This window comes from Anopheles cruzii, chromosome 2 (genome assembly GCF_943734635.1).
Source record: "Anopheles cruzii chromosome 2, idAnoCruzAS_RS32_06, whole genome shotgun sequence".
Taxonomy (NCBI): domain Eukaryota; kingdom Metazoa; phylum Arthropoda; class Insecta; order Diptera; family Culicidae; genus Anopheles; species Anopheles cruzii.
The window spans coordinates 37,128,564-37,153,810 of record NC_069144.1 but is presented as its reverse complement, the minus strand read 5'-3'; the positions used below and the strand labels follow the sequence as shown (position 1 = coordinate 37,153,810).

The following is a 25,247-nucleotide window of genomic DNA, read 5'->3' as shown; positions in this document are numbered from 1 at the left end:
TGTAAACTGTGCGAACGGGACAATCTGAACCGAAGCATCACATCGAAGGCATTTATACATAAAATAAACGAAGCACAAAAAGTGGTTGCTTTGGTGCTCTACACACAGAACCGAAAAGAAACACACAAAAAACATGTTTTATTAGTACAAATCCGCGCTGAGCAGAGGGACAGAGATAGCGAGAGAGGGAAAGAGAGATAGAGCAGGAGAAGATGAGCGTGTTGAGCGCGCGAAAGACGAATTGATCGGGTTTTGTAATGTTATTTTTTATCAGATAGGCACTATTGCTGTTTTAGGAAGGCATAAGAAATAGAGTTTTAATTGACTGTGTTTTTCTTTTTAGTATATACACCACACTTTAACCAACGTACATTACAGCATAATATTACTACAACGGCCGTTTCGAAATTGCACTCTTAAAATAAAAGAAAAATGTCATTACACAAAAAGAGACACACAAAAAAATAAAATGTTTCTTATCAACGATGTGCAATCATTTCTTTCGCTATAGTGCTAAACATATGTCGAAGAACGCATACTTTTTGCCTTGACCGATCGATCGACCGATTAGAAGGGAAAGTAGCTTACCGTAAACTGTCACCCGCTTTGAATTAAAACAAAATTCTTATAAAAACTGCCGATTGGCTGGTGTTTAGATGGGCGCTTTTATTCGGGTAAATTTTGGCCCGTCTAACTATACACAGTACCTCATTAACGTAGCTTCTGTTGGCGTGTTTTTCACCGAGGAAAACATTTCGTGATCGTGCACAATTTTCATTATCTTCACATGATGATCCTTGATTTGAGGTCTACAATAGTTGGATCATCTGGCTACAAAAACAATGTGAGGAATGATCAACTATCACTTTATTGCGATAAAAGATGGATATCTTCAATAAACTCTATCTGCCGTTTTAAACATGTAGCTTAATTTGTTTCACTTTACTATTTTTCTTTGCATCTGTAAGAACGATCAGAACCATACTACTGTGTTAAGAAAATACAGAGTGTAAATTCGGAACTCCCAGTAACACCGTAGTATGTCTGCCGCACAGGATTCGATTGATCGATGTTAGGACGACGACGAGCATACGGACGAAAATATGTATCCAAATATGGCTGTAGTAGGACAACTCAATGTTTTAGTTTTTCGAACACTATAGTTTTATTAATGTGTGTACATATATCGTTCAACCATACGCTAAAATACATCATGTTGCACATAAACGTGAAAAAATAACTGATTTCATGCCACCGCTCGGCGGTGTCGGTATCTCTTCGCGGTTTCCTATTCTTTTTCTTTTGAAAAATGCAGTTTAAGTTTTGAAACGGAATTGTAAACTATTGTTTGACTGGCAATTATATTTCCGTCTATTGTGGAATGAAAACCAATTATGCTAACCGCTGTTCGACTGGCATTGGAAAGACAACTAGCCTCTGAAGAAGATGGAAGCAATTTAACATTCTTTTTAAAAGGAATCGTTTGGACATCCGTAAATATTGGTTCAACATGCGCCTTTTCTACAAACAAACTACAAAAGCTAAAGAGGCGTCATCGTACGGGAAGTAACGGTTAATCTACACGCTCGGAGAAGAAGTCGAGGGACGATAAATATCTAGTCTCTGTGTGGGTCCCTCCTTAACGGCTAGGCTTTGCCAAGTCTTTTTCCTCTGGAATGTTTGTGCTGCGACGGTGGCTGCGACTGCCGACGGCAACTTCCTCTCCCGGCAGCGCCACCACTGGCACCACCGCTACCGGCAAGGTGGTCGATCGATTTGGCGGTATTGGTGGTGGTGGCCATAGTAACGACAGGCGGCAATCATTTCTTTTTCTTCGTTTTCTCCTGTTTCGCCTTCAGCTTTTCCTCCCGCTTGCGTTCCTTCTCGGTGAGCGATAGGTAAAGTTTGTAACCGAAAAATGCTGCAAAGAGTCGAGGGAAGAGAGAGAGAGACAGACGATAAACAGTTGTTATCTTGGGGATTTCCACTCTCAGCTGATAAACGAACGAAATCGGGAACCCAATTATGGCTTCCTAATGGCCTTTTTAGTCTCTTTGCACACTCACACAGGAGCAGTAACACGCACGCCAACACGGCGTATCCGAGTGGCGTTGGCCATAAGGAACCATCGGTGAAAAGTACTCCCACTGCGGTACTGATCGATCCTGCCACTGTGAACTGATCGCGTAGATCGTCCGCTTGAGCCGCAGCAGCTCCGGTGCCCATCGCTTGTGCGAGTTTTTTCTGCTTCGAAAATGCATTCAAATGCGACAACGTTTTAACAAACTTTCCCTTAAACTCTTGCGCAAACTTTTGCTTATCTTCATCCGAAAGGTTAACAAACATGTCGGACAGAGTTCGCAAATTTTCCTGAAACTGTTGCGCCAACGATTGCTTTTCGTCGTCCATCAGCAGCTCGGAAAGGGCCACCGAGTGGAGTGCCTCTTCGAAAGGGTTCTCCAGATACTCGTTGTCCGTTGCCATGGTTGCGTCGTTTTGCTGGCAAGAACGCACACTGGGCCAAATTTTTACCGGTACGATAGTGAACACAGTAGGTGAGCACGGACTGAATGGATAACTACTAATGGCCTCCAACTGCGGTGTACGCACGAAGAAGCAGCCCACAAGCGCTGTCTTATCGGTTGATAAAGTTAATGATTAACCCCACAGGTGGCGACGACAACGGTGATGGGTGTGACGTGGCACTGAGCATTGAGACATTAGTGGTCGGCATAAAGTGACCAGAACGATAATGAGAAGAACAGTGGGAAAAAGGTGCTAACGTGTCGCGTACCACAGGAAACGCAAGCACGTTGCCTACTTACTGTACCGTAGGGTACACTTTTTCTTCTCCCTCTGATAACGGACCTATGCGGTTTGCGAGTGGCGCGTAGTTTTGTGGCTTCATTACGACCGGTGGGAGGAATGCATTTGCAATGACCTACGCCACCAGACGGTCGTTTGGCTTCGCATTCGATACAAAATCATTTAGTTGGCACCGTCAATCGGCTTCAGGTTTACTGAGTTGCTCACCGAAAAAACACAACACAATTAGGAGGGCCCCTCCGAAAGCCCACTGCTTGTAGAGTAACACCTTCCGAGCCCTTGCCTTCTCCATTGCGTCGAGCAAAGTTGGAATATCCTTCAACTTTCTAATCGCCTCCAGAATCTTTTGCTGCTTTTCTGGTGACACTTCAGCGAACTGCTTCGAAAATTGTTCGGTTAAAAGATCCATCTTGGTTGAATAAGCGATTCTCTACTTGCACGCGGAGTAGCGTAAGCCCTGGTACGGCTTGAAACAGAAACTATCTGGGTTGGTGCTCATAACGTGAGGCTGGTGGCCCCTCTGAGGTGTGAGATGATTTTGTTTGAACAGATGAAATTAGAAATCTTCTATTTACTCCTGGCCGAAACAAAAAATCCAAAATGAAAATAGTTCAATATTTGGTATCGGTTTCCCGGGCGCTTTGCTTCTTACCGAAAACGGCCAACATTATACCGATCATTACCACGAACACCAGATAATCGCTGAGTCCGGCCTGGAGTTTTTGGCGCAGAGAGTTTTGTGTCACCTCCGCCCGTAGCTGAGCCTTTTCCTCGTCCGACAGACCCTCCATTGTTTCTAGCATGCCGAGGAACTCTTCCATCGTGGGCATCTTGAATCCTTCACCATCGGCACCAGAAGGACCGCCGGCAGCAGCATGGCCCCCCGCAGCCGCAGCGGGTCCCTCGGAACCGAGCGAATTGAACACATCTTCTGCCACGTCCTCCATTTGCTGCGCACAAGACTCGCTCACCGAAAGGAGTTGTTAAAGGAACGAACTGTTAAAGGTAACTGTACCGATAAGCTGGAGGAAAATCGAAGCAATACCAGCGCTGGTCTCGCCTGTACGATGCTGATAACGGGAGCAACTTTGATTCGTTGCAATAATACTGCAAGCGTGTTGTTATCTCCTAATTTTGCCGGCCGGTGCCAGGATTAGTTCGGATGACCTTACGCGATGTAATGAACCTTCGCAAGATACAAAATAAGAGGAGCGAGCAACCGAAACCTGGAATTCTGCGTTCATGGGAATTGTCTGGATCGTCACACACTCGAAACTTCCTACATTACAAGCTACATATGTCTCAAGATTTCTACAGTTGTTCGTTCTAGTTGGCCACGGCAATCTGGCCTCTACATACGTACCACCGAGGCCGATCACAATGATGGCCGGGAACACAAATACCACGTTCGGGAAACCGTGCTGGAATGGATCGTTGCTGGAACTTAGTTCGACCATCGTTTATCTGCCGGTTCTTCAGTCCTTTTATTGCTGCAAAGGTATTGTTTACGGCGGTTCGGAACGTTTGTCGGTGGTATTTGTCGTTATTGATAAGATTGCGATTTGCTACGATTTCAAAACACGTAAGCAAAGATTCGGCTTATTATTATTATTATTGCTGACGTGACAACAACGTTTGACACTTTAGCTTGACGTTTCGGTATGTCGACTCAGTTTTGGTTTTGTCGACTAACAAGGAATAAAAATTCTCACTCATTAATTGAAATTGAAGTGACCGAAACAAAACAATATTTTTAGCTCTGCTTACTGTATTAATTCAATATTCTTCCTAACTGGATGTAATATTAAGTTGATAATTGCCATTTGTATTGAAATGCCTGAAAATGTTTTCAGGTTCACTTCAAGGGTTAACCGCAGTCGGTTTTGACATACAAAGTCGACATATTACGACGGCTCCTTTGTTTTTGGCGGAATTCTCGCATTTGTTTGTTTGTTTGGCGGTGCATTTGTTTAGAGCCAGAGCGGAAAAACTGTTGGCGCGATGCCCACAAAACAGGATGAAGTGAACGTTACGCGTCGATTTATCAAATCCCGGTTACTCCAAGATCGTGCTACATTCCATGGATACGAAGCCGAACGGCAGCATATTCGTGACTTGCTGCTCCGTACCGCCGAACGCGGCGAGTCCAACAGCGTGCTTCTGCTGGGTCCTCGAGGATGCGGCAAAACAACGGTAAGCTAGGATCGCTGTGAAGTGAACGGCGTAAATAACGGTATTTATTCATTTTAGCTCCTCACCTCTGTGCTGACCGAACTACTGCCGATGGAAACGTTCCACCGAAACACGCTTATCGTTTACCTTAACGGTCTTATACACACAGACGATCGACAAGCTCTGAAGTCGGCCACCGCACAGATGCGGCTTGAGAATGCGGTTGATGGGAAGGTGTTTGGCTCGTTTGCCGAAAACCTGGCCTTCCTGCTCGACTGCCTGAAGTCGGGCGACCGGCAAACGTCGAAGAGTGTTATCATATTGCTAGAGGAATTCGATCTGTTCTGTGCGCACCACAAGCAGACGTTGCTGTACAATCTGTTCGATGTGGCCCAGTCCGCCCAAGCCCCGATCTGTGTGGTCGGTGTGACGGCCCGGTTGGACGTGGTTCAATTGCTAGAGAAGCGTGTAAAGTCACGGTTTTCCCATCGACAGATATTCCTTCAATCGTTCGACACGGATTTCGATACTCGCTTGAAGCTGTTCGAAGAATTGCTTAAGCTTCCGACGGAGCAAGATGTGCGGAAGTATAATGAAACACATCCTCGCATACCGCGGCAGATCGTAGAGGCTAACGAGGAGTTGGTGCTGTTGCGGAACGTGTTCGATCCACGCGCATTCAGCTTCTCCTCCAAATGGGTCACACAATGGAATCGACAGATAGTGGCACTCGTCAAGAATCCCTCAGTACGGGCAGCTCTGCAGCTGATCTACGATTACGAGGTGATCGAGGGACCGTTCCGAATGCTGCTGTTTGAGCTGGTGAGCGCATTGGACGAGGAGAATCCGGCCATCACGTGCGAATCGATTCAGCAGCTCGCGAAAAGTTACGAGGCGGACGATAAGGTAGCGCTCGTGGCAGGACTGTCGGCGCTCGAGATCTGTCTGCTGGTGGCGATGAAGCACCACTCGGAGATCTACGATCGCGATCCGTTCAACTTTGAAATGATCCTGACACGATTCGGGAAGTTTGCCAACGCCAGCTCGACAATGCAGGGCGTCGAGCGAGCCGTTTCGCTGAAGGCTTTCGAGCACCTGAAGGGGCTGGAACTGATCGCTCCGCTTCCGGGAGGTGGGTCATCCAAGGTGCAGAAAGAATATCAGCTTCACCGGTTGCTACTTACGTATGGACAGATCAATCAGGCCATTCAGCGTATGGCGTTCCTGCCGACAGAGATCACCCAGTGGGCGCAAAGTTCAATAATATGAGCGAGGAAAGGGGGCTTTGAACTGGTGATTATTAATTTATGTTAATTGTGAATAAAAGAGTTAATTGTGAGTCCACTTCCTTATTTGAAAACTTCATAAACCGAGTCCATGTTTTTTTAAGTGTCGATGATATGATTCAGGATCATGGTGTGAATGTAAGTGATATCTGCATCGTAACGACGAATGCTTAGCAAATCTCATCGCAAAATAGATTGATTTAACTACTGTTCTTGACACAAACTCATAGCTCATTATTTCTATCCCTCATGATTCCATACCGAATACTTATCGATGGTGTAAACATTTTACGCAGCATTGGTTTGCCTTGTAGCAAAACCTGCCTTGTTGGCCCCGTTGCAGCATTATTTTCGTCGTTGCTTGTAAATGAATGTATCAAATGAGGCCAACAACCCCCTGCACACGTGGAAATAAAACAACGAAATACAAAACCAGACACATAAAACATACGAAAGGTTGGCTGCTGCTGCAGTCGGGCTCATTCGCATTTGCATAATCCGATAGGGGCGTGAAGTGGCCTTAGCGATTGATGGCTACAGTGACAGTGCGTTGGTATCGGACATGGAGGCCGCTCGGGTACCCAGTGATATAAAACCACTAGCAGCGCGCAGTGCACCGGAACTTTGGAAGCTGTCTGTCGGTGTGGCCATCGACCACATCTGCCTGTGTACTCTTCCAGTGTCACGGTCTTACATCTAAGCTACGATCATGAAGCTTCCAGTGCTGTTGTTCGGTCTCGTCTGTTACGCCGTGGCCAGCGAATCGCCCGGATTTTTCATCAAACTCTCCAAGAGTGTACCGCGCATCGGACGACGTGGTGATTTGGAAAACTTCTTCCTCAAACAATCGAAAAGCGTCCCGAGGATTGGGCGTCGTGCAGGAGGATACTATGTGGTGTGTATTCACACAAACATATTAGCATGTTTTTGGGAGTTTAACCTTCATTTCCTTCCGTTTTACAGCTCCCACGTGAAGGTGCAACACCAGAACCGGAAGGAAGTGCTTCGAACTGGTTCGAGCGGTATATGAAAACGGTGAAACGGGTTGCGCCGGAGGATGCTGGCAAGTCGTACAAGAAGATCCGACCACTCGATCTGAATCACATCATCGATATTCTTTCGGACGATCTGTTCTTCGGTTCCGACCTAAAGTTCATCTCCTGGGAGGTGTTGGACGAGGCCCTCGAGGAAGATCCGGAACTGTTGCAGAAACTGGGCTCACTAGCTCGGGACAAAGAGGTGCAGCAGCTGAAGAAAATGCTCGGTGACCACGGCGATGAGCAGTTACAGTACGTCCCAATTGATCGCAATGAGATCAACGCGGCCAGCAGCAGGGCCTACATGTACAGATTGGACCGCGCGACCGATCCGACCAAGGAGCGTCTCGAGTACCAGCAGTGAGGGGCGAAATGATGGCGTGTAACCTAGCGCCAAAAGATGGGTTTAATCACACCGGAACCACGCTCTGTACTTTACAAATAAATTAGCAACAAGGTTTTCGAAGCAACTTAAGAAGGTGTTTAAATTGTTTTGCTCATTGCATTTTGCATTGCATTTCCATCTACTTCACATTTGTTGTTCAAATAAGTGTTTTCTATTTATGTTGAAGAATGTTTATGATAGAAAACGCCATCAATTTAACAGAAAGATTTGTTTTTATCCCAATTATCAATTGACGTATTTTTATTAATTCTTTTCGATTTCTCTTCAATGAAGATGCATAAATTGATGAGAATGCAACTGCAACCTACCGACATTACTCGAATCTATCCTCAATAGTCAGTTCACAATTCCGTTGTCTATTGTGCGTTGCGCCCAACAGCCACAAACTGAAACCAAGCAAAACGGAACGGACATTTTTGCGTGAAGAGAAAAATATGATGAAACGCAAGAAAGCAAACTCCTGGGGCACGCAAATTGCGCTCGTTTGTCCGTCTCGGCCGCAGGGTGAACAGCACAGTGTGCTTCCTTCTTGGCCCCGGCGTGTCTCTTCCGCCTTCCGCCTCATTACCCCCCAGGTCCACCAAGGAGATAACGCACCGAGTGTCTCTGTCATCGACGACCGTTCTCAGCGTGTATCTGGCCATGTTTCCGTTTGCCAGTCACAACAACGACGAGACCCAGAACCTTAACTTGACCAATGGGAAAATCAACCCCGCGGGGCCTTACCTCTACCACCCGTCCACCGTCGATTCGTCGATCCTTCCCTTGAAAACCAAAATGGAGTCTCCGGTGAGCGGGTTCGGCTTCCTGGCTGCCGTTTGTTTCCCGCCGGAGGCTACCGTGAGGGGGCTCCCGATCGCAGCAGACGGGCCGGCCGGTCGGACGAAGATAATTGCGGTGCTCATTCTACTGTCCCCGGCATGCCCGATGACGAATGCCAAAGTTCTCCTGAATTGCCGCCGGGCACTGATTTTGTAATTACCGACCGGTACGCGCCACGGTTCTGCTGTGGCGGAGCGCAACCGTGAAATGTGACAGCTGTCATGTCACGCGACGAATGCGTGGAAGGGAAGTGGAGCCAAGTGCAATGGACACCGGTTGGGCCTTGAAGTGACCGGGCACCCCAAACGGCCCGATCGCAACCTGCCCGGCGGCACTAGTCCGGCATGCAAATGCTGTTTCGCTTCCGTTTTCGAATGGTGTTTTGGGTGGACTTCGTCGCCGGGGAGCTTTCGGCCGACCGAGTTGCGTGTCGGAGCTACCGACGAGGGTAACGTTTCACTTAAAATGAATTGAATGGTTGTTTTGTGCGATTGTTCCACACAGGATCCAGCAGATTTTTATATTGTTTGTCTGCCTAGCAAAATGTTACCATAAACTTGAAACGAATAGTCAAAACTGATTTTTATTCCATGTTTCGATATTTCGAGCTGTAGGGTTGAAACATCGTGTAGGTGAATTATTAATTAATTCAATAAAGAAGTACAATAATAAGAAAGTTCCTATTAGCACAATGCCCAGAAATACGCAGCAGAAACTCGCACACGAATACGCATAAATGTATTTTTGCTAAACACACTAGTTAATATAAAATGCTACTATGATAAAACGTTGCGTTCGTTGCGTAGTTAGTAAATTGTTCTAATTTATTACTTTAATTTTTAGATTGTTGTTTAAAACAGGAAAAGTCTAAAGACGAATGGCGAAGAAAACAAAACATGGAGACTCAGCGTGGGGCGGAGCTTATGAGTCGATTGACCAATCATGCCACCGTTACCGTGGAAACGGGCTTCAAAACAATGTTAAACAATGTTTCCACTCGACAGTGTTTTTGACATTGACGGACGGCATGTTGAATATCGGAGTTTGGAGTTTCTCGACATCGTTTTGAATTTAATTTTGTTGATAAGATTAACATTTATTCGTTCATGTTGAGATTATAAATTATCTGTGGTTATTATAATATTAGGTTAATATAATATTAGGTTGGGGAAAAAGAAATCCATTATTTTCTCGGTAGATGGCTTTAGTGATCAACATCTCGTGAAGTATCGATCGTACAGTTTCAAGTTTAGGATCGTTTTAAAGCTGATACTTTACACTTAAAAAACTGCTTTCACTGTTTATTGTTTGTTCTATTCGTTTGTAAGTTACAGGGTGTTCACAATGGAAGTCACCATAGAGAAAATACGGTACATTTTACAATTTTCCTTTGAAAAAGGCGAAAATTCAAGCTGGCTAAGTGAAATTTTGGTTGATCGACTCGTTTCAGTTTTTTTATGTTAAAGATGCACCTCGTACAGGCAGACCCGTCGTCGAAAATGTGGATGAATCCACAGGAATAATCAAAGTTGATCGGCATATTAGTAATCAGAGTATCGACCAGGAGCTAAAGAATAACTATCAAACAGTTTTAAGCCATTTGCGCAAAGCTGGATTCCGAACGAAAGCTTGATGTCAGGGCGCTACTCTATTTACACACAAAAAAAATTGTGGTTCGAATTTCCATCTGCCAAGTTTTGGCCAAACGGAACGAAATCAACCCATTTCTTAAACGGATGGGCACTGGAAATGAGAAATGGGAGCGTGGTCTAAGCGTGGTGAAGCATCTTACCCGGTGGTTAAACCAGGACTTACGGTCAGTAAGGTTCTACTGGGTATATGGTGGGACTTGAAAGGAACCGTTTATTGTGAGTTGCTTCCGTATAGCCAAACACTAAGTTCAGATCTCTACTGTCAATTACTGAACCGTTGGAAGCTAGCAATTGACCAGAAACGACCAGAATCGGCCAACGGAAGAGATGTTGTGTTCCACCAGGACAACGAAATGTTACGCACGTCTTTAGTGACTCGGCAGAAAGTCCGGGAGCTTTGTTGGGATGTTTTAATGCATCCACCGTATAGTCCGGACCACGCACCAAGCGATTGACACCTTTTTCGCGCATTACAAAAATTCCTGAGTGATGAAAAATTGAGATCAAAAAAGGATTGTGGATTGCTCGAGTTTTTCGCCCATAACGACTATGTCTTCTACAAGAGAGACATTATGAAAGTATTTTTACAAAGGCAACAAATTCCCCAACAAAATGTTAACTATACATTTATCAACTTGGCGCCTACAATCTTTAATACACGTGTATAATGAATACGACCTTTGTTTCCATAAGTATTGATTTTTAAGGCGATTGCTGTCTCAATTTTCCTCACTTTAACTCATATTAACGATCATTCGACGTTGTTGGTCAGTTCTTTTTCTTATTTGGCGCTACAACCGCTGCGCGGTCTTGGCCTGCACCAGAGACAATGATAATATCTCTGGTGCTATTCGTAACGACTTTTGGTTAGTTAGTTTAGAATATTTCGAGGTTTTACCATCTTACAAACTGAGAAACAGCATAATGCCTTGTGAGGTTTGCTGATTAGAAAGTTTGCTTGATAAATTCGAAGAAATTTTATTTTCAATACTTCTGGGAGAAACTTCAAGAATTCGTTTCTTTATTGTCTGAGTGAAATTTCAAGAACTCGTGTCTTTATTGTCATCGCTCAATTCCCATGAATTGCTATATGTACAGCCAACTCGACATCAGAACGATGAAACAGGATTTGCTTGTTCCTTTTCCGGGTTGAAGTGCAGGGAAAAAGGTGAAGAGTACATGAATGTAGACCGCAACATGAGCAGCAATTCAAAATATTACCCATCACATCCATCGCTTAGCACCGCCAGTATGTTGTATCGCCAATTAAACGGCACTTTGCATTGCGGTATGACTGTGAATATCTTTATCGCTCCTTCGACCACCGTAATGGATGGTTTAGAAGCGCTGTTTTATGCCCAATATCCTGCGTCCGTTTATTTATTTATTTTTTACTTCAACCCGTGGCCTGTTACCCACCTGAGCTACGGATCACTTACGGCAGTGGGTAACGATTGCCACTTACGGCGAACGAGGGACATTTATTAGTACGAAATTGAATGTGATTAAGCGTGAATTGGGGCTTTTGAGTTCGGGGTTTCGGTTTGGCTCCACTTCACCGGGGGAGGCCAGGACACAACCGACCACAAAGAGTTGTTGTTGCAAATGAATGATCATTACCGATTCCGGCGGGGTAATGTCGATGGTAGTGCCGCCGACTGTAGGATGTTTGATCGATGATCAGCCCGCCAATCTGTACCAAACGTTGCAACGGGGCTGCTGCGTCCGAGGCCCGGGCGGGCTTGTGTCAATAAATGGCAACCGCAAATGGGGCTTTAAGTGGCAAAACGGTTCAATTAAGGTGTTGCAGTTACATGTCGGCGTCGGATCCCAATCGATTATTGTTTTGTACTCGCGCGGGACTAAACGCTTGAAATAGTAGGAGCATCTGGTAGCCTTTGGTTGATTAGAACATGAATTTATTCAGTGCTTTTTTATGTTTTCTGTAAAAAAAACCAGTCAAATGTAGTGCTTCTTTTGAACCGATTCTTTTTCTTCAGCTGTCGATATTTCGGTAGAAACCTAGCAGGACAGCAGATCCACTCCTCGCCGCTAAGCATATTCAAAATCGAGTCTAGACGGCCTTCGTTGTGTCCGGAACTCCGTTGGCGAACATCTTTTCTCGCTGCCGCTACCACCACCAGCCATGCTTTGATTCCACGAAGAAACCCACTTGAAGATCGTTTCCCCACAGTGTCGAATTCTACTGGCGGCCGGCTGAAGACGGGCCGAAAAAAGTACCAAAAGTAGCCCCGGCAATCGGAGCATATCATTATCGTTTCGATTCGTTTTCCAAGAAACTGTTGTGCAAAATTGGCGTGTTCCGCGTGGGGTTCGCCGGTAGGAATACTGGGCTTCCCGTCACGAAATGCATGCGATGGGATGGGTGTGTGTGTGTGTGTGTGTGCTTGTGGCAAGCCTTACTTTCTTCCTGCCGCATTGGCCACTGGTCCTGAAATGGAAAGGGAATCTGCGAAACGGCTGTAAAAGGCATCTCGTGGAGGGTGTTGTTGTTGAAAGGCTTTTTATTATAAACATTTGCATTCATTGTGTTGAATATTTATGTGTGTTTTGATGGAAACATTCAGATAAGCTGAAGATGGCAACCCTTCTAGAAGGATTCTTGAAGCGGAAGCGGAGCGGATTGGGTTAAAGATTTATGTTCCTGTTCCCTGTGTGGACCACACACTTTTTCTTCAACACGCTTCAGTCAAATAAATGATAAGGTAAATGAAAGAGTTATGCTCTTAAATACTGAATTCGATTGTAAATGACAGTATATTATCAACCGGCTAGTGCCGAACCAAAAAAAAAAAGGATTGTTTTCATGAAGCACATTCTTCGACCCCTTGGCTGCTTAGAGAATGCTCACCGCGGCGGCGGCGGGTGACCGAACATGCGCCCGAAGTAATTGGTATTCATTATTTTTCAAAAATTTTCAATCACCATTAAAAATAATTTCTCCCAAGCGATATTATAAAATGATTAGTATATTCATGAGATTTTTTTCGCCCTCTCTCTCTCTCTCTCTCTGCTCGATTGGGTGCGTGCATTTGCCGTGTCTTATTAAACGCCGTCGCCGTCACAGGCAAACTGTGCCGTACCCTCGGAAAAGCGGCCGTTTGAAGGCGTCCCGTGCCTAATCGGCACCATCTTATCGACGGCGACCCAAGGCCCAGCGGCGGCGGCGGTCATGCGATCATGTGCAATTGCGTACGCAAAAAAAAAAAAAACCGGCGAGGCCTTATCAAGTATGTAAATGATACGGTCGCGTCCGAGAGCGAGAGGTGCCGAAGTGGAAAACCGTGTGGCCGTCGGAGAAGGCCCTCCACAACGGAACGCCCAGTTGCCGAGGGGTCTTCGAAGGGGCCGTCCACCGACTTCCAATGGCCAAGGGGTGCAAGACGACAAATTAGCATATCGCTTCGACGCAGCGCCGTTGGCAGCCAGCCAGTGCCACGCACTCACGACAGTCAGCAGGTCGCCCCGTTTCTACTCCGATTTGTGCGGCCATTTTTTGCGAAACATCGCGCGTCACGCCTAATCGCAAATGCTCGGGCTCACTGCTTCGACTTTCTTTGGGCAGCTGTAACCGGGAGAATCCGGGGTCCGGTTGCCCTCGGGCCGGCCACTCTCCGATCGAACCGAAAGGACCCATAATCTCACTGCACCACACCGTGAGCCTGCCCTCTGTAGGAAGGCAACAACACTCCCTGGCACGGCTGGGCATCGATTAGAAGATAAGAAGTCGTGCTCTCGGCCTCGGCCTCGGCCGCTGTGCGGTCGGTGCGAAAATAATAATTACGTTCGAAGCCATCGAAAGGAGGCTTCTTATGGCGGGACCCGCCGCCGCTCGGCGATTCGTGGCGCGATCGATCCGGCGATACGGCGGCCGGCCGTAATGGCGGCCGTCGGGCCGATTTCCAGAGCCGAAAGGGGAAGCAAAATCCTGGCCGGGCGCGGGCCAGGGTGTGGTGGTGGTACTGTACAGTACATTTTATCGATTCTCGCGCGTAAGAAAACCGGTTCCACCGTGACTCGCGCGCGGTTCGAACCGGAACTTCGTGCGGTGCCCCGACAGCACGATTTCTCGACAGAAGGGACGGCCGCGGCCGGTGGGTGCGGTGCACCCCCCTTTGTGTTTCATACCCTTGCTTGCGTTCTGTGCGGTTTGATTGCGGCACTCTCGGCCGGGGAAAACCGTTTGACGTCGCCACGGAGCGGCAGGATTTTAAAAGGCAGCGTTACGACCGAACAACACGCAACGGCCGGAACGGTAGTTTCCCGGGTTCGGTCCCGGGTGCAGCAGAAAGTCCTGTCCTGTCGGGATCGGTCTCCAAATCCAGTCGGGAGGGACGAGGGATCGAATTTTTATTCGCCAAAAAAAAAAAAAAAGCGCTAGCGAAGTGTGTCTTGGCTAAACGGGCGCAGTTTATGCTACTCGCCACCAGTGGCGCTACTAGCGATCGAATCTCGCGCGCCCGGGTGCCCAGAATTTTTCTCATAAAAATGTCGAAAAATTGCCAACATCATCATAATCAACGTAAACGGTGGCGTTTGGGACAGGCTCACGAAACGGAGCATTCATTTTGATGGCTCCAACACACCGCTGTCGCACGAGAAGCTCGCCCCGAAGGACCAGACTAAATTGAATCCTTTCTCAACGAGCTACGAGCTACGAGAGTGTGGTAAAAGGTGCGAAGATCAGCGAGTGGGTTAGGTACGATTCTTGCTACGGATCCCTCTTTCTCCTCCACGGGCCCGTCGGTGGATGTGTGGTGGCTGCGGTGTTGTTGTTGTTAAAGTTAAATAGGATCATTTATATGCACAAAACGGCCCCGCTCATTATTGGCGTAACATGTACATTTTAATTGAAAAAGCGTAAAGTAGGCGAAGGAACGGGAGATGGGCGAGCGATCAATGCATAACATGTGGCCGGCGATGATGATTGGGAAGCCTGGCCGGACACGGCTCCTCGACACGGGGCAGGCAGCATAAATACCGTTGTTCGTTGCGATTTCGCATGGGTTTGGGTTTTCGCGCGGGCAAGATTCTTTTAAACCCACGGATGGCCCATCATCGGGACTCAATATCAATTAGCATGATTGGCTGCGGTGGCCGGGGTTTGATTTTTATTAGAACCGATAATAGCATCCGGTACAAGGTCGCATCGTTTTAATTGGATTACTAGTCAGCCAACGTAACGCGGTCCTCGCTGTGATGGAGTTTTTGTGTCGTAAGAAAATTAAGGGTTTTCTTCTTAAATCGAGCAACAACCCGTCTCGGTAACCCAGCAGAAGTGCTTGAAAGAGTTTCACTTTGATTCTGGAATAAATTTGGTTGCGCGTAAGGATTGTTCTTCTAAAACTGTGGAGAGGCAGTGCTTAAAAATCATTAAACCCGAAAGGAAGTTGATGGCAAAACACCGTTTCTGTGGGCCGTACCGTACCCGGCCACGATTCCATTCTAAAGCCAACCCTCATCCCTTTTGCTGCGGTCATCCAATCCTATAAAAACCAAGATGACTTTCTAGAATCGTGTGTGCCTGCGCCCCGGGCCACTGACTGCACAACGGTGCGATGATCGGTGAGAAAATGCTACAAAAACAAAAGGAACCATAGAGGCCATGATTTTTCTTATTCCGATTTGCAGCATCTCTTAAAACCACTCGACCACTGACGCCATCCTTGAGCGGACAGGCGGGATGCTGCTCAAGTGGTGGATTAAGCCGACCGGCAACCTCCTTGAGGGGGCCGAACCATCGTCCATCCGGTTCCATTATCGACAACTGCATTCGACGCCGAACCTGTGGAAACAATAGAGTACCACCTGAGTTCGGGATGGCAGGTAGCGCAGGGACAATCGGTCCTGGTAAAAGTGCAACCCGTCGGTGCATCAGTCGGTGCTTGATGCAAAAGTCGCTCGCCGAGACGCAGATTGATTGATTGACAGGTCCCTGCTGCGGCTGCTGAGAAGGTGTGCAGCCTTTTCGGTAACAAATAGCTAAACAAATGACAGCAAATGAGATTCCCGTGTGAGTTGGGCCGCTCGGGCGGGAAGATCACACCCTGGCGCCGCACATACATTTGACATTTCTCCCTGTCTCCCTGATCCTTCAGAACCATCGATCCGGTGTCGACGCCGAGGACATGCGTGTCCGTGCGTTGTGCGCGGCGCCGGCAGATCGCCCGGCACTCTGGTGTTTGATTGATGTCGGTCCTATTTGATGCCCACGCCAGCCACGCTCTGGGTGGCTGACAACCGGCGATGTCGGGAACGAAGCGCTCATACAACTGGCTTACGGATCACCGCAGGGAAGTTCATTTGTGGGATTAGCAATTAAACTTATTAGTTATGAGTTATGAGAACCGACGAACGCCAGAAACGGTGGATTAGTGAATTTTGTTTTGTTCGGTCAAAGGACCGACGGCGGCGGCGGCGGCGCCATCAGAAGTTGGGAAAAGGAGCCCACCAGTTGACAGGAGGTTGGCAATCCGACGAATCCTGCGTAATGTTATGTAAAAGATTTATTTTTTTTTATTGTTAGAAAGACTGTGTTTTTAAATTATGATACAAGTTACACTTCTTTCGAGATGTGAACTGATGAAATCTGCACGATTCGGTTGAGGGTTTCACAAATTTACTTATTAATAGGACTCGATGGAGAAAACTCTCGTCAGTGAGTGGCTCTCACTTGATCCCGATCCTCACACAACGCAAGACTTATTTTAATTTACTACAAATATGGTTGCAGGCATTAGTTGTTTTAGAATCTGCTTACGACCATAAGTTACATATTTAGGTAGGTTTTTTCGGAAAACTATTTTTACCATTTAGAAGGACCAAAACAAAACAATAAGGGACGCTTATCACAAATTTATTTAATGTTTTGCACTCAAGTTGATGCACTTGTCGGGACTCGAATTAACGTTTTTTGCTAACAAATTGGTTAATGATTATTAAAGATTGAAAAGCGAGAAATGAAAGTACAGTTAAATATTAAATGTGAAGATGTGAAGAAAGTAGATGCTTCAACGAATGCGCAGAATTATCCAGAAAAAAATCGTTCCAAATCACGTGTGTGGTCCCTTAATGTCCCACCCAGTCCTTTTGCACCCTTCTCGCCACCAATCGTGAAGTGACATTTGCAAATCTGCATTCGAAACACAACAAGAAAACTTCGAAGACGGTTAGCAGAAAGAAAGAAGGAAGCAAACTCCCAACCCAAACTCCCCGCCGGGTAAGCGAACGAACGAAAAACATCTCTAATCCGATTAAAGTGTTGTCGAGACGAAGGACTTCACCCTGAGCGTGGCGGCGAAGGACGCAGGGATTCGGGGACGCCATTCGCCTCGTTCGGTTCGTTCTAGTCCAGAAATCCATTTTTCGGTCACGCCACGCCATCGGCTAGAGTCGGAGGGCTATCGGAAAACCGAGATGTCTCAAGTACGTCGTCCAGCCCAGCGGTCCTTCGTCCTTTCATCCGGCTCCGTAGGGTCCGCCGGTTTTGTTTTTTCTCCCACCGGTGCGCGGTGGTCCATGATTGGGTTAATCTGTTGCCTCGATCCTTGCGGATGAACTGGGACGGGCACCGAGCCCTTTTATGGTTTGTTGGTACTTCTTTTTCCCATTCAGTGCTCCGCTAAGGCCAGCACCTGCAATGGGGATCCTGCCGGGATTTCTAATTTCCGTAAAATATGGTACCGTTTCTGGGCGACCCCGGCAAGGGCGATACATTTATGATCGATCGCTGACACTTTGGACTTCGGGGTTGCATTGTTGCTTTCTCCTTCCGCACGATTCCGGGCATTCGCGCAGTGTCTTCGGGAGGGCGTGTGGAATGGGAACCCGGACCGGAGGCTGGGAAAGGATAACTTGGTGGGTTTCTCGGGTCTCGGCCACCCGAGGGGACAATATGTATTACGTCCTCAGGCTAGTTTACGACTGTTTGGGTGGCTCGAGAAGGTCGTTAATTTGTAATCGAGACAAGATTGGCCTTCGTCGATCGTCGATCGCTTTGATCGGACGCCGCAGCCGTGCTTCACACCCGTGTGCAAGGATCGGAGTCGGAGAACGAAAAGTCGGGATGGGCAGCGGGCGTTAGAATTGGTCACGGGTGCAGCGTAGATCATCTCCGGCCAGAGGGACACCGTGAGCCATCCCAACCATCCCAGATTCGAAGCGGATCCCCGAACCGAGCGTGGTATAAACATATTTTATTATCGTCCCTTTTTTTCTTCGCCAGAATGGCTTTCAGTGTCACTGCCAGCGGTCCGGCCGGAGCACACGATCGTTAAACGAGCTATTTACGATCGTAAATAGGTTCGGGCGTGTTGGCCGACCGAGGCAGAGGATTGGGCAGAAGCAACGGAAGGCGCCGTTAATGGGAATGTTTTACGATTTGTGTTTGCCGTTGCCAAGTGGAACGGATCACTTTTGGTCCTCCTTCGCACCCAGGCGCGGAGCGAGAAGTTAAATTATTCAATGGTTTTTATTAGTCTTTTCGCAAATACGATGCGATCGCGTAGAAAGAACATCGAGGAATCGCTCGCCGATAGTCGATTGGTGATGTCAGGATCAATAGTAAATCAATCGTCGGTCACGTCGTCGCCACGATTACGTCTTTATGAGGGTTCCATGTTTTAATTCATCTTGCGGGCCGCGGGCGCAAGGGATTGCGAAAATGTAGCCCCCCAACCGGACAACCAAATCGGAGAATCAAAGCCCAAGCCGAACACAGGTAGAACCGAACTTCGTGGGGGTCAATTTGACGCACCCTCCCGTGAGCGGCTCAAAGCGTCGTCGGTGGCGGCTTCGGCACGGTTTTTTAAAACTAATTTCGCTTTAACCCTCTCCGCCGCAAGGCCGCCCCGTGGGTTAATTTTTTAATTAGCATCCCGCGTTCGGGAAGCCGATTTATGGTTTGTTGTTTGCCTGCCTTTTGACGGACGGCACCGAAAGAACCAAAGGACCGACCCGGCCGTCGCTGTCGCCGCCGCCGCCGGCGTTGTGAGGTGGTTATGGGTGAAACTTCTCACCACGAATGGTGGTTCGGGTGGTTCATTGATGAATCTGCCCTGGACCGGAAGTTAGCGGATTCGGATTTAATCTGCGACGCTAGCGCGCGCATTAGCATGTCGCTTTCACTTCGCCACGGGTTTTGGGTGGCTGAAACCGATTCTCGGTAGTCGCGAATTAATGGCGCGGAGGGTGCCCTGGAGCAGGAGCCTTCGACTAAAACGGTCGAACGGCAAACGGATCGGAGGACCGGAGGCTTAGATTTGCTAGGGCCGCCCCGCTCACGAGCCTTGGGGCGGCCACGGACCGTTCGAGGCCGTGCGCTGGTTTCCTAGTTTTTCTTTCTCGTTTTTTTTCTGTGGGCTGTGTGAGGTTTCTTTTTCCAGCCCCTGCGTCCAGTCTCGAGGTCGGCCCCGGCAAAGGGCCCCGGAGCGGAGCTGGCTGGCGCCACTGGGCGTGACGACGGTTCGCGGCGCGGCGCGGCTTGAACTTTTGTACATACATATTTATAATGGAAACCGGACCGACACAGGCCGCGCGGACCTTTGCGCGAGCTGATCGGTCCCCGGTCGGTCGGATCGATCCGTCGGATGAATGGAACGGAAGGGCGCCCCCGGAAAGGCGATTGAGGAACGCGATCCTTAGAAGCGATTCTCGGCGGTGATCTCGGCGTTTTTGGGACTTTTCTCCATTCTCCCGGATCCCGGCGGGACGGACCGCGTGCGGTGCCTGAGGGCGTCGGTTTGAAGAACATTTCCCGACCCAGCTTTGTGCTTTCTGTGAAACTACCGCCCCTCTGCCGCGGGGGCAAGCATATCTGTTGCGAACATTTTATTACTCGTTCTCTCTGGTTCTGGTGAAATAAACTTTGACGAACCACGATGGATGGATTTGGTGGTCCGAGCGCAAAGTTCTTCGCGAGCCATCAAGTGCCAACGGGAGCACCGTTTTTTTTTGGGATGGCAAGCAAAACGAGAACAGTTTTATCGCGCACACCCTCGGGACACACACACACACACTGGAGACTTGGGCCGGAGTTAATGGGGTCGGGTTTTGGATTTTTTAACGGACCCTTAAAGCGGGATTTTACTAGCGGCGGCGGGCTAACGCTTCGCTAACAAAACGGCGACAAGACTAAAATTCGATTTGGAAACGCGGCGCATAAAAAGTGTCCCCCCCGAGAAAGAGCACAGATTTTGGCACACAATCTGTGCTCTCTCGCGGGCTGGCAGGAGCAGGAGTACTGTTGCGTACTACTGTGGCCAAAATGTAACGGGAAACGGTTGTCTTTTGAAGTTCTTACCGACCGGCCGACCTAATGTTGTCTGTCAAAAAAGATCCGATTTGTGGAGAGACAATTCTTGGTCCAACTTCTTCATCATGTTTTTGCCTTACATGTTCGTGGTCATTTCGTGATCATTTTGTGGTCGCAATGCTCCAAAACTAACTTCCAGTCAAAACAAATCAGACTGAATAAAATTCTCAAAAAAAATCTTAATTTACACTGGAGAACAACAACGAATCTTGTCCTAAACCTTACTGGTGTCGTTCGAAATTAACAAACTAAAAGAAGTCCTAATCAATAGATGCAATAATTATATCCACCCAACAATTCGAGAGCTAATTATATGAAGTTAACTAGTTGTAAGATGTTGTTAGTTATTAGTTGTAAGTAGGATAAAATGACTCAATGCCACGAGACATAACATATAATTTAAATAGATTTAAATCGAAACATCTTCATTTCAATCATTTTGATACCTTAGACTTTTTAAATAGCTGCAATCCCAGTGTGGAATATTTTTGTACTCTTATGTAATCAAACATTTATGTCTGTTCCTGACTTATCGGGCCGTTTCGAAAATTGGAACGAAAGGTAGTGGAATAGATTTAGAATAATAAAAAAATATCTCCTAGTTATATGCGCATTCCCGATATTTTCAGGCCACAGTATTACAACGAATCACTCGGGCCGCCCCAAGCCCTGGGGCGGCTCGGATTGCAGTTTCAGCTTAGAGCACACTCGAGTCCCCGCGGCTATATTATTCATTATTCTTTTGGCTACCGCGCTTACTGCGCTGTGCACCGGGGCAAGTGCCGTGTGCACCATTTTAATTGTCCATAAATATTCATAAAAACGTGTAAGTAAATTACTGCCAACGACACCCAGCACACACGGTAGCCGCGGCCGGGCCGGAGCCGGGTCGCGCCATCGTCAGTGGCCAACGCACGGCATTTTGGCTACTGTTTGGCCGCCGACACCGCCCACTGTGGGGCCGGGAAGGCCCCAGGGCAACGCGGTCACAGAGTAGTCAGGCGAAGGTTCCACGTGCAGAGCTAGCAAAGGTTCGTCGCTTGCAGTCCGACCGACCGAGCGAAGTCTTTCGTTTGCTGCGTAATGAGCGAAGGCACGGTGGCGATCCGTAGCGGAGCGGTGGTGGTGGATCGGGTGAGGGCACGACAACCGCCCCTCCCGCTCCCTCCCGGCACCAATCGATCGGCGATCGAACGATCGTTCGCCGATCCACGGATTCGTGGACCGGGTAATGGACTAGACCCGGGCTACTCCCGGCTGATCGACCGCGCGGTCGATCCCGAGTGGGCGGTCAGGTTGAGCCAGCACCGGCTAGCACTCCCCACCTTCCGCCTCCGCCGGTGCACTTCGGCGTGGACCGGGCATGCATGACTCAACGATATTTGGCTGGCGCGAACGGCGGAGTAAGATGGCGCGCGAAGGTTCAGCCGTTCCGTTCCATCGCCACCGGTGGCCATGGGCTGGAAAAACTCGTCGGGTCGGGCAGATGAATGCAGAAAACCAGTAGCACTCCGCGCGATACAATTAAATCTAGTAAATTACTGTGATTAGTAAGTATCATATAAATTACAACATATGGAAATTTATGCTGATGAGACTCGGCGTGGCTGGGGCCCGCTTCTCGGCTCGTGATCGGTCTTATCGGGCCCGATAGATCGTCCGTATGCGCGTCGGAACCACCGGTGCCGGTGACGCTATGCGCGAGACCGGGTTTTTGTTATTTTGCCACCGTCCTGAGTGAGTTGGCCTATGATTTGAGTCTCTCCCGAAGCGGGGTTGCTCGAGCGAAAAAATGGTGCCGTTTTACGTTCTGATCTCTTAATCAGATTAACCATCATTAGGTGGCTAATAGCAGAAGAAGCGGAGCGCGCGCGCCCCGAGCTGCATTCATGATCCGCTGTTGCTGTTGCTCCGCGAAGGTCACGCGAGCAGATGGGAGCACTAAAAGATGTTGCTCAGTGCTGCTGCGATTGCGAGTTTCGATGCTCGTTCTCTTGTTCTGAGAATGTAGAACCCTTTTCTACATTTTACTTAAAGACGCCTCACGGCCTCACAATGTAGGGCGCAACATTGACGCGCGCCCGGCGAGGATGTGTTTATGCGATTGCCGGCAATTAAGTAATTGGGTCCGACGGTTTACGGCCGTCCCTGCACACGCGTCGCACCCGGTCACATTTATTGGTTTATTTCCGCCTCAGCTTCGGCCCAAAAGTCCGGCCCCGGGCCGGCGTCGGCTCCGGCTTCGAGTCATTTGTAGCCTTTTTTCGCCCTAATCCACCCTCGAGCGGTTTCGCTTTATGTGTAGCCGCCTGCGCGACCGCAACGGAGACCCGCAAGGGTGAGCCCGATTTTTAAAGATTTATCAAAGACCCGGTGCCGGCGCCTGGCGCCACGCTGCGTCAGGAGTTTGCGCGTCTTGCGTGAACGCGGCGCTTCTCCGTAAGCTTGCGTTGCGGGTTCGAGGGAGAAATTTCCTGCCGACTAATGATTTGTGACCGCGAGTGTTTTGAATGCTCTCGCGAGGCTTATGCTTTTGGGGGTCCTACCTACCCCCTTCCCGCCACAGACAGGTTCCGCCGCGAGTCTTGCCGCGCGATCCCAAAGGGGGCGGTGTAAATCACCGGCGTTTTGTCGGTCGCCGGTATCTAGGTTTTTGTGTGTTTGTTGCTCCTCGGCCCCGACACCGGGGCTTTTGTTTTTTTTTGTGTGCTTGTGTTATGTTCGCGTCGGTTCCTACGCGCTTTATTCATGATCATCGGAAGAGCAAATGATCATCGGCGAACCCCGGGTCGAAGGCGAACCGGGGCCTGCCAGTGTCGTGGCAGGCCCACGGTACGAACTGTTTGTTTCACATTCATTCACATTTTTACGAGCATAATTATGATGATCGCAACTAGATGATTGAGTAATTTCTTAACCCCAGCAGGCCACAGAAGTTTTTCCACCATTCGTCGGCGCGCGCGTAATGAGCTCGAGAAGCTGCGATTCGATGTTTTTTTTTGCGCCGGTGCCGCCTGGCTTGGGATGGATTTGTCGAGCGTCCTAACGACGCGTAGCATTTCCATTCATCGAGTCCGCGGCCGGGTCTGTGGTCGGTGCAGGTTGTTGTTTCACACTTCACAGGCACCTTCACTTCTTTTTGGCTGTAAGAAAATGGTTAGCCGCTTGCGTTATCATATCAGTTCCTGTTTTTAAACAAAATTCAAATATTATAAGCTTTCGTCACTCGCCTTATGAAGTGATTGCTTAATTATCTCAGACGAACCAGAGGAGAGCGAGAGCGAAAACGCACCACCCGGAGCAATGACCGGGTCCTAATGGTATTAGGGGTGCTCGAGAGGATGCTCGAAAGCGCATTAGTGTACACCGTTTCGGTGATCGTGATCCGTCACAGGCGAGCCCTCATCACGATAGCATCGCACCGCACTCCGCACGGACACTGCTGCCGCTGTGGCCATGGCAAGTACGCCGATCTTCATTAATCTTTTCATAGTTTGTTAAAAGCTAATTTATCATCAAACATCGTCCGACCTGATCCGGGCCGGATGCCGTAGTCAGGGGCCGGAGTCTCCTATCGGTTACGATGAAAGGGATACGGGAAGGCCAGGATTTTGTACGTTTGCCCCAGATCGCCTCTCTCCTTTTGGGTCCTCTGATCTACATTTGCGCATCGGAGGGTTGCTTCGGGTATGTCTTGTCTCTTTCCGGATGAATGACATCATGTTTCGCCTTTCGAGAGGAAAAAAGTGCCAGGAATATCCGAGGGACTTTAGTAGAAATACCTGACACTCTGGCCTGCGAGACCGTGTAAGCCTCGGCGTCTCGGATGGGCAAAGATCAATCAGGATTCTCCGCCTGACCTTGTCTGGGCAGACGCGTTCGAGTTCGTGTGGCCACGAAAGGATAAACCTGGAATCCTGTAAGCGGTGGCTCAGCAAGGCTCAGCTCATCCGTGACAGTGACATCCGGAGGAACAAGGCCGTCACTGTCACTATCGCGTCGGGGCCATCGCGGAGGCCAGTAGAATTTCGCAAACCAACCAACCCGATCGGAGGTTCCGAATTGGTTAACGGGCAGAGTGGCCCAAAAGTCGTGGCCTCTAACTCTCTATCTTCATTTATCGGCTCGACCACTTGACACCCAAAAGAAAAGCCCAATGATCCGAACCACCTCGACGGAAGCACCCTCAGTCAGGTGAAGGACAAAATGCGGTCCTCGCGGTGCACTAGCTGTCAGTGGCGCAAGAACTGTTTGCCACTCGTCCCCGAACCCGACGCCCAAGAGCCTGCGGGCCCGTGTTGGCACTTGATCGAATCCGGACGATCGCAGTGCTGGCAGTGCTTGGCTGAATGTGTTGCTTAAGATGTTTAAAATATGTTTGCTGCGCGCTCCACGAGGGTGAAGGACTTTCTCGAGGGGCGCTTGGAGTGTGTTTCGAGAACGACGAGCGATAGAGCCATCAACGCGCGTGTAAACGGACTCAATTGACGGAGTTTTATGTGGCCGCTTGAGAGGGCTGCACAGAGGGCGCATGTTTGAGCAATCGGTGTTACATTAGCACCGATCCGAAGCTCCTTACTTGGGACGCCATAAATGAATCGCATGTTTTGATACGCCACAGTAGTGTTTGCCGAGTAAATAGTAGTTAGGGATCAGCAAAGGGCTTATTGTGAAGATGCGTTCAACGTCAACAGAGACTCGTTTCAGTTTTTT

The 25,247-nt window shown here is 48.5% G+C and overlaps 3 protein-coding genes across 5 annotated transcripts; 2 read left to right on the top strand and 1 right to left on the bottom strand.

Moving 5' to 3' along the window:
- Window positions 1–1,153: 1,153 nt before the first annotated feature.
- On the bottom strand, window positions 1,154–4,360 carry LOC128278322 (uncharacterized). 3 transcript variants are annotated; one of them, XM_053017032.1, is made up of 2 exons: window positions 4,190–4,360; window positions 1,154–1,921 (listed from the first exon to the last, which is right to left on the bottom strand). In XM_053017032.1, the coding sequence occupies exons 1-2, from the start codon at window positions 4,281–4,283 to the stop codon at window positions 1,821–1,823; spliced, it is 195 nt and encodes a 64-aa protein (XP_052872992.1). In that variant the 5' UTR covers window positions 4,284–4,360; the 3' UTR covers window positions 1,154–1,820. The 3 variants fall into 3 exon arrangements, with proteins under 3 accessions (XP_052872992.1, XP_052872991.1, XP_052872990.1); XM_053017031.1 differs by lacking the exon at window positions 4,190–4,360 and adding an exon at window positions 3,479–3,803; XM_053017030.1 differs by lacking the exon at window positions 4,190–4,360 and adding an exon at window positions 2,067–2,484.
- Window positions 4,361–4,827: 467 nt separating this feature from the next.
- LOC128267672 (origin recognition complex subunit 4) lies at window positions 4,828–6,274 on the top strand. Its single transcript, XM_053004560.1, has 2 exons — window positions 4,828–5,019; window positions 5,077–6,274. The coding sequence occupies exons 1-2, from the start codon at window positions 4,828–4,830 to the stop codon at window positions 6,265–6,267; spliced, it is 1,383 nt and encodes a 460-aa protein (XP_052860520.1). The 3' UTR covers window positions 6,268–6,274.
- Window positions 6,275–6,993: 719 nt separating this feature from the next.
- On the top strand, window positions 6,994–7,685 carry LOC128268065 (uncharacterized). Its single transcript, XM_053005073.1, has 2 exons — window positions 6,994–7,179; window positions 7,248–7,685. Exons 1-2 carry the CDS (start codon window positions 6,994–6,996, stop codon window positions 7,683–7,685), a joined length of 624 nt encoding a protein of 207 aa, XP_052861033.1.
- The last annotated feature ends 17,562 nt before the right edge of the window (window positions 7,686–25,247 follow it).

What these genes read in the sequence shown, in the direction of transcription:
- LOC128278322 (XM_053017030.1), bottom strand. Translation starts at nt 2,484, where the DNA reads ATGGCAACGGACAACGAGTATCTGGAGAACCCTTTCGAAGAGGCACTC. An exon ending in GTGCGTGTTACTGCTCCTGT is followed by an intron (nt 1,922 to 2,066) that starts GTGAGTGTGCAA and finishes GACTCTTTGCAG; the next exon opens with CATTTTTCGGTTACAAACTT.
- LOC128267672 (XM_053004560.1), top strand. Translation starts at nt 4,828, where the DNA reads ATGCCCACAAAACAGGATGAAGTGAACGTTACGCGTCGATTTATCAAA. An exon ending in GAGGATGCGGCAAAACAACG is followed by an intron (nt 5,020 to 5,076) that starts GTAAGCTAGGAT and finishes TATTCATTTTAG; the next exon opens with CTCCTCACCTCTGTGCTGAC.
- LOC128268065 (XM_053005073.1), top strand. Translation starts at nt 6,994, where the DNA reads ATGAAGCTTCCAGTGCTGTTGTTCGGTCTCGTCTGTTACGCCGTGGCC. An exon ending in GTGCAGGAGGATACTATGTG is followed by an intron (nt 7,180 to 7,247) that starts GTGTGTATTCAC and finishes TCCGTTTTACAG; the next exon opens with CTCCCACGTGAAGGTGCAAC.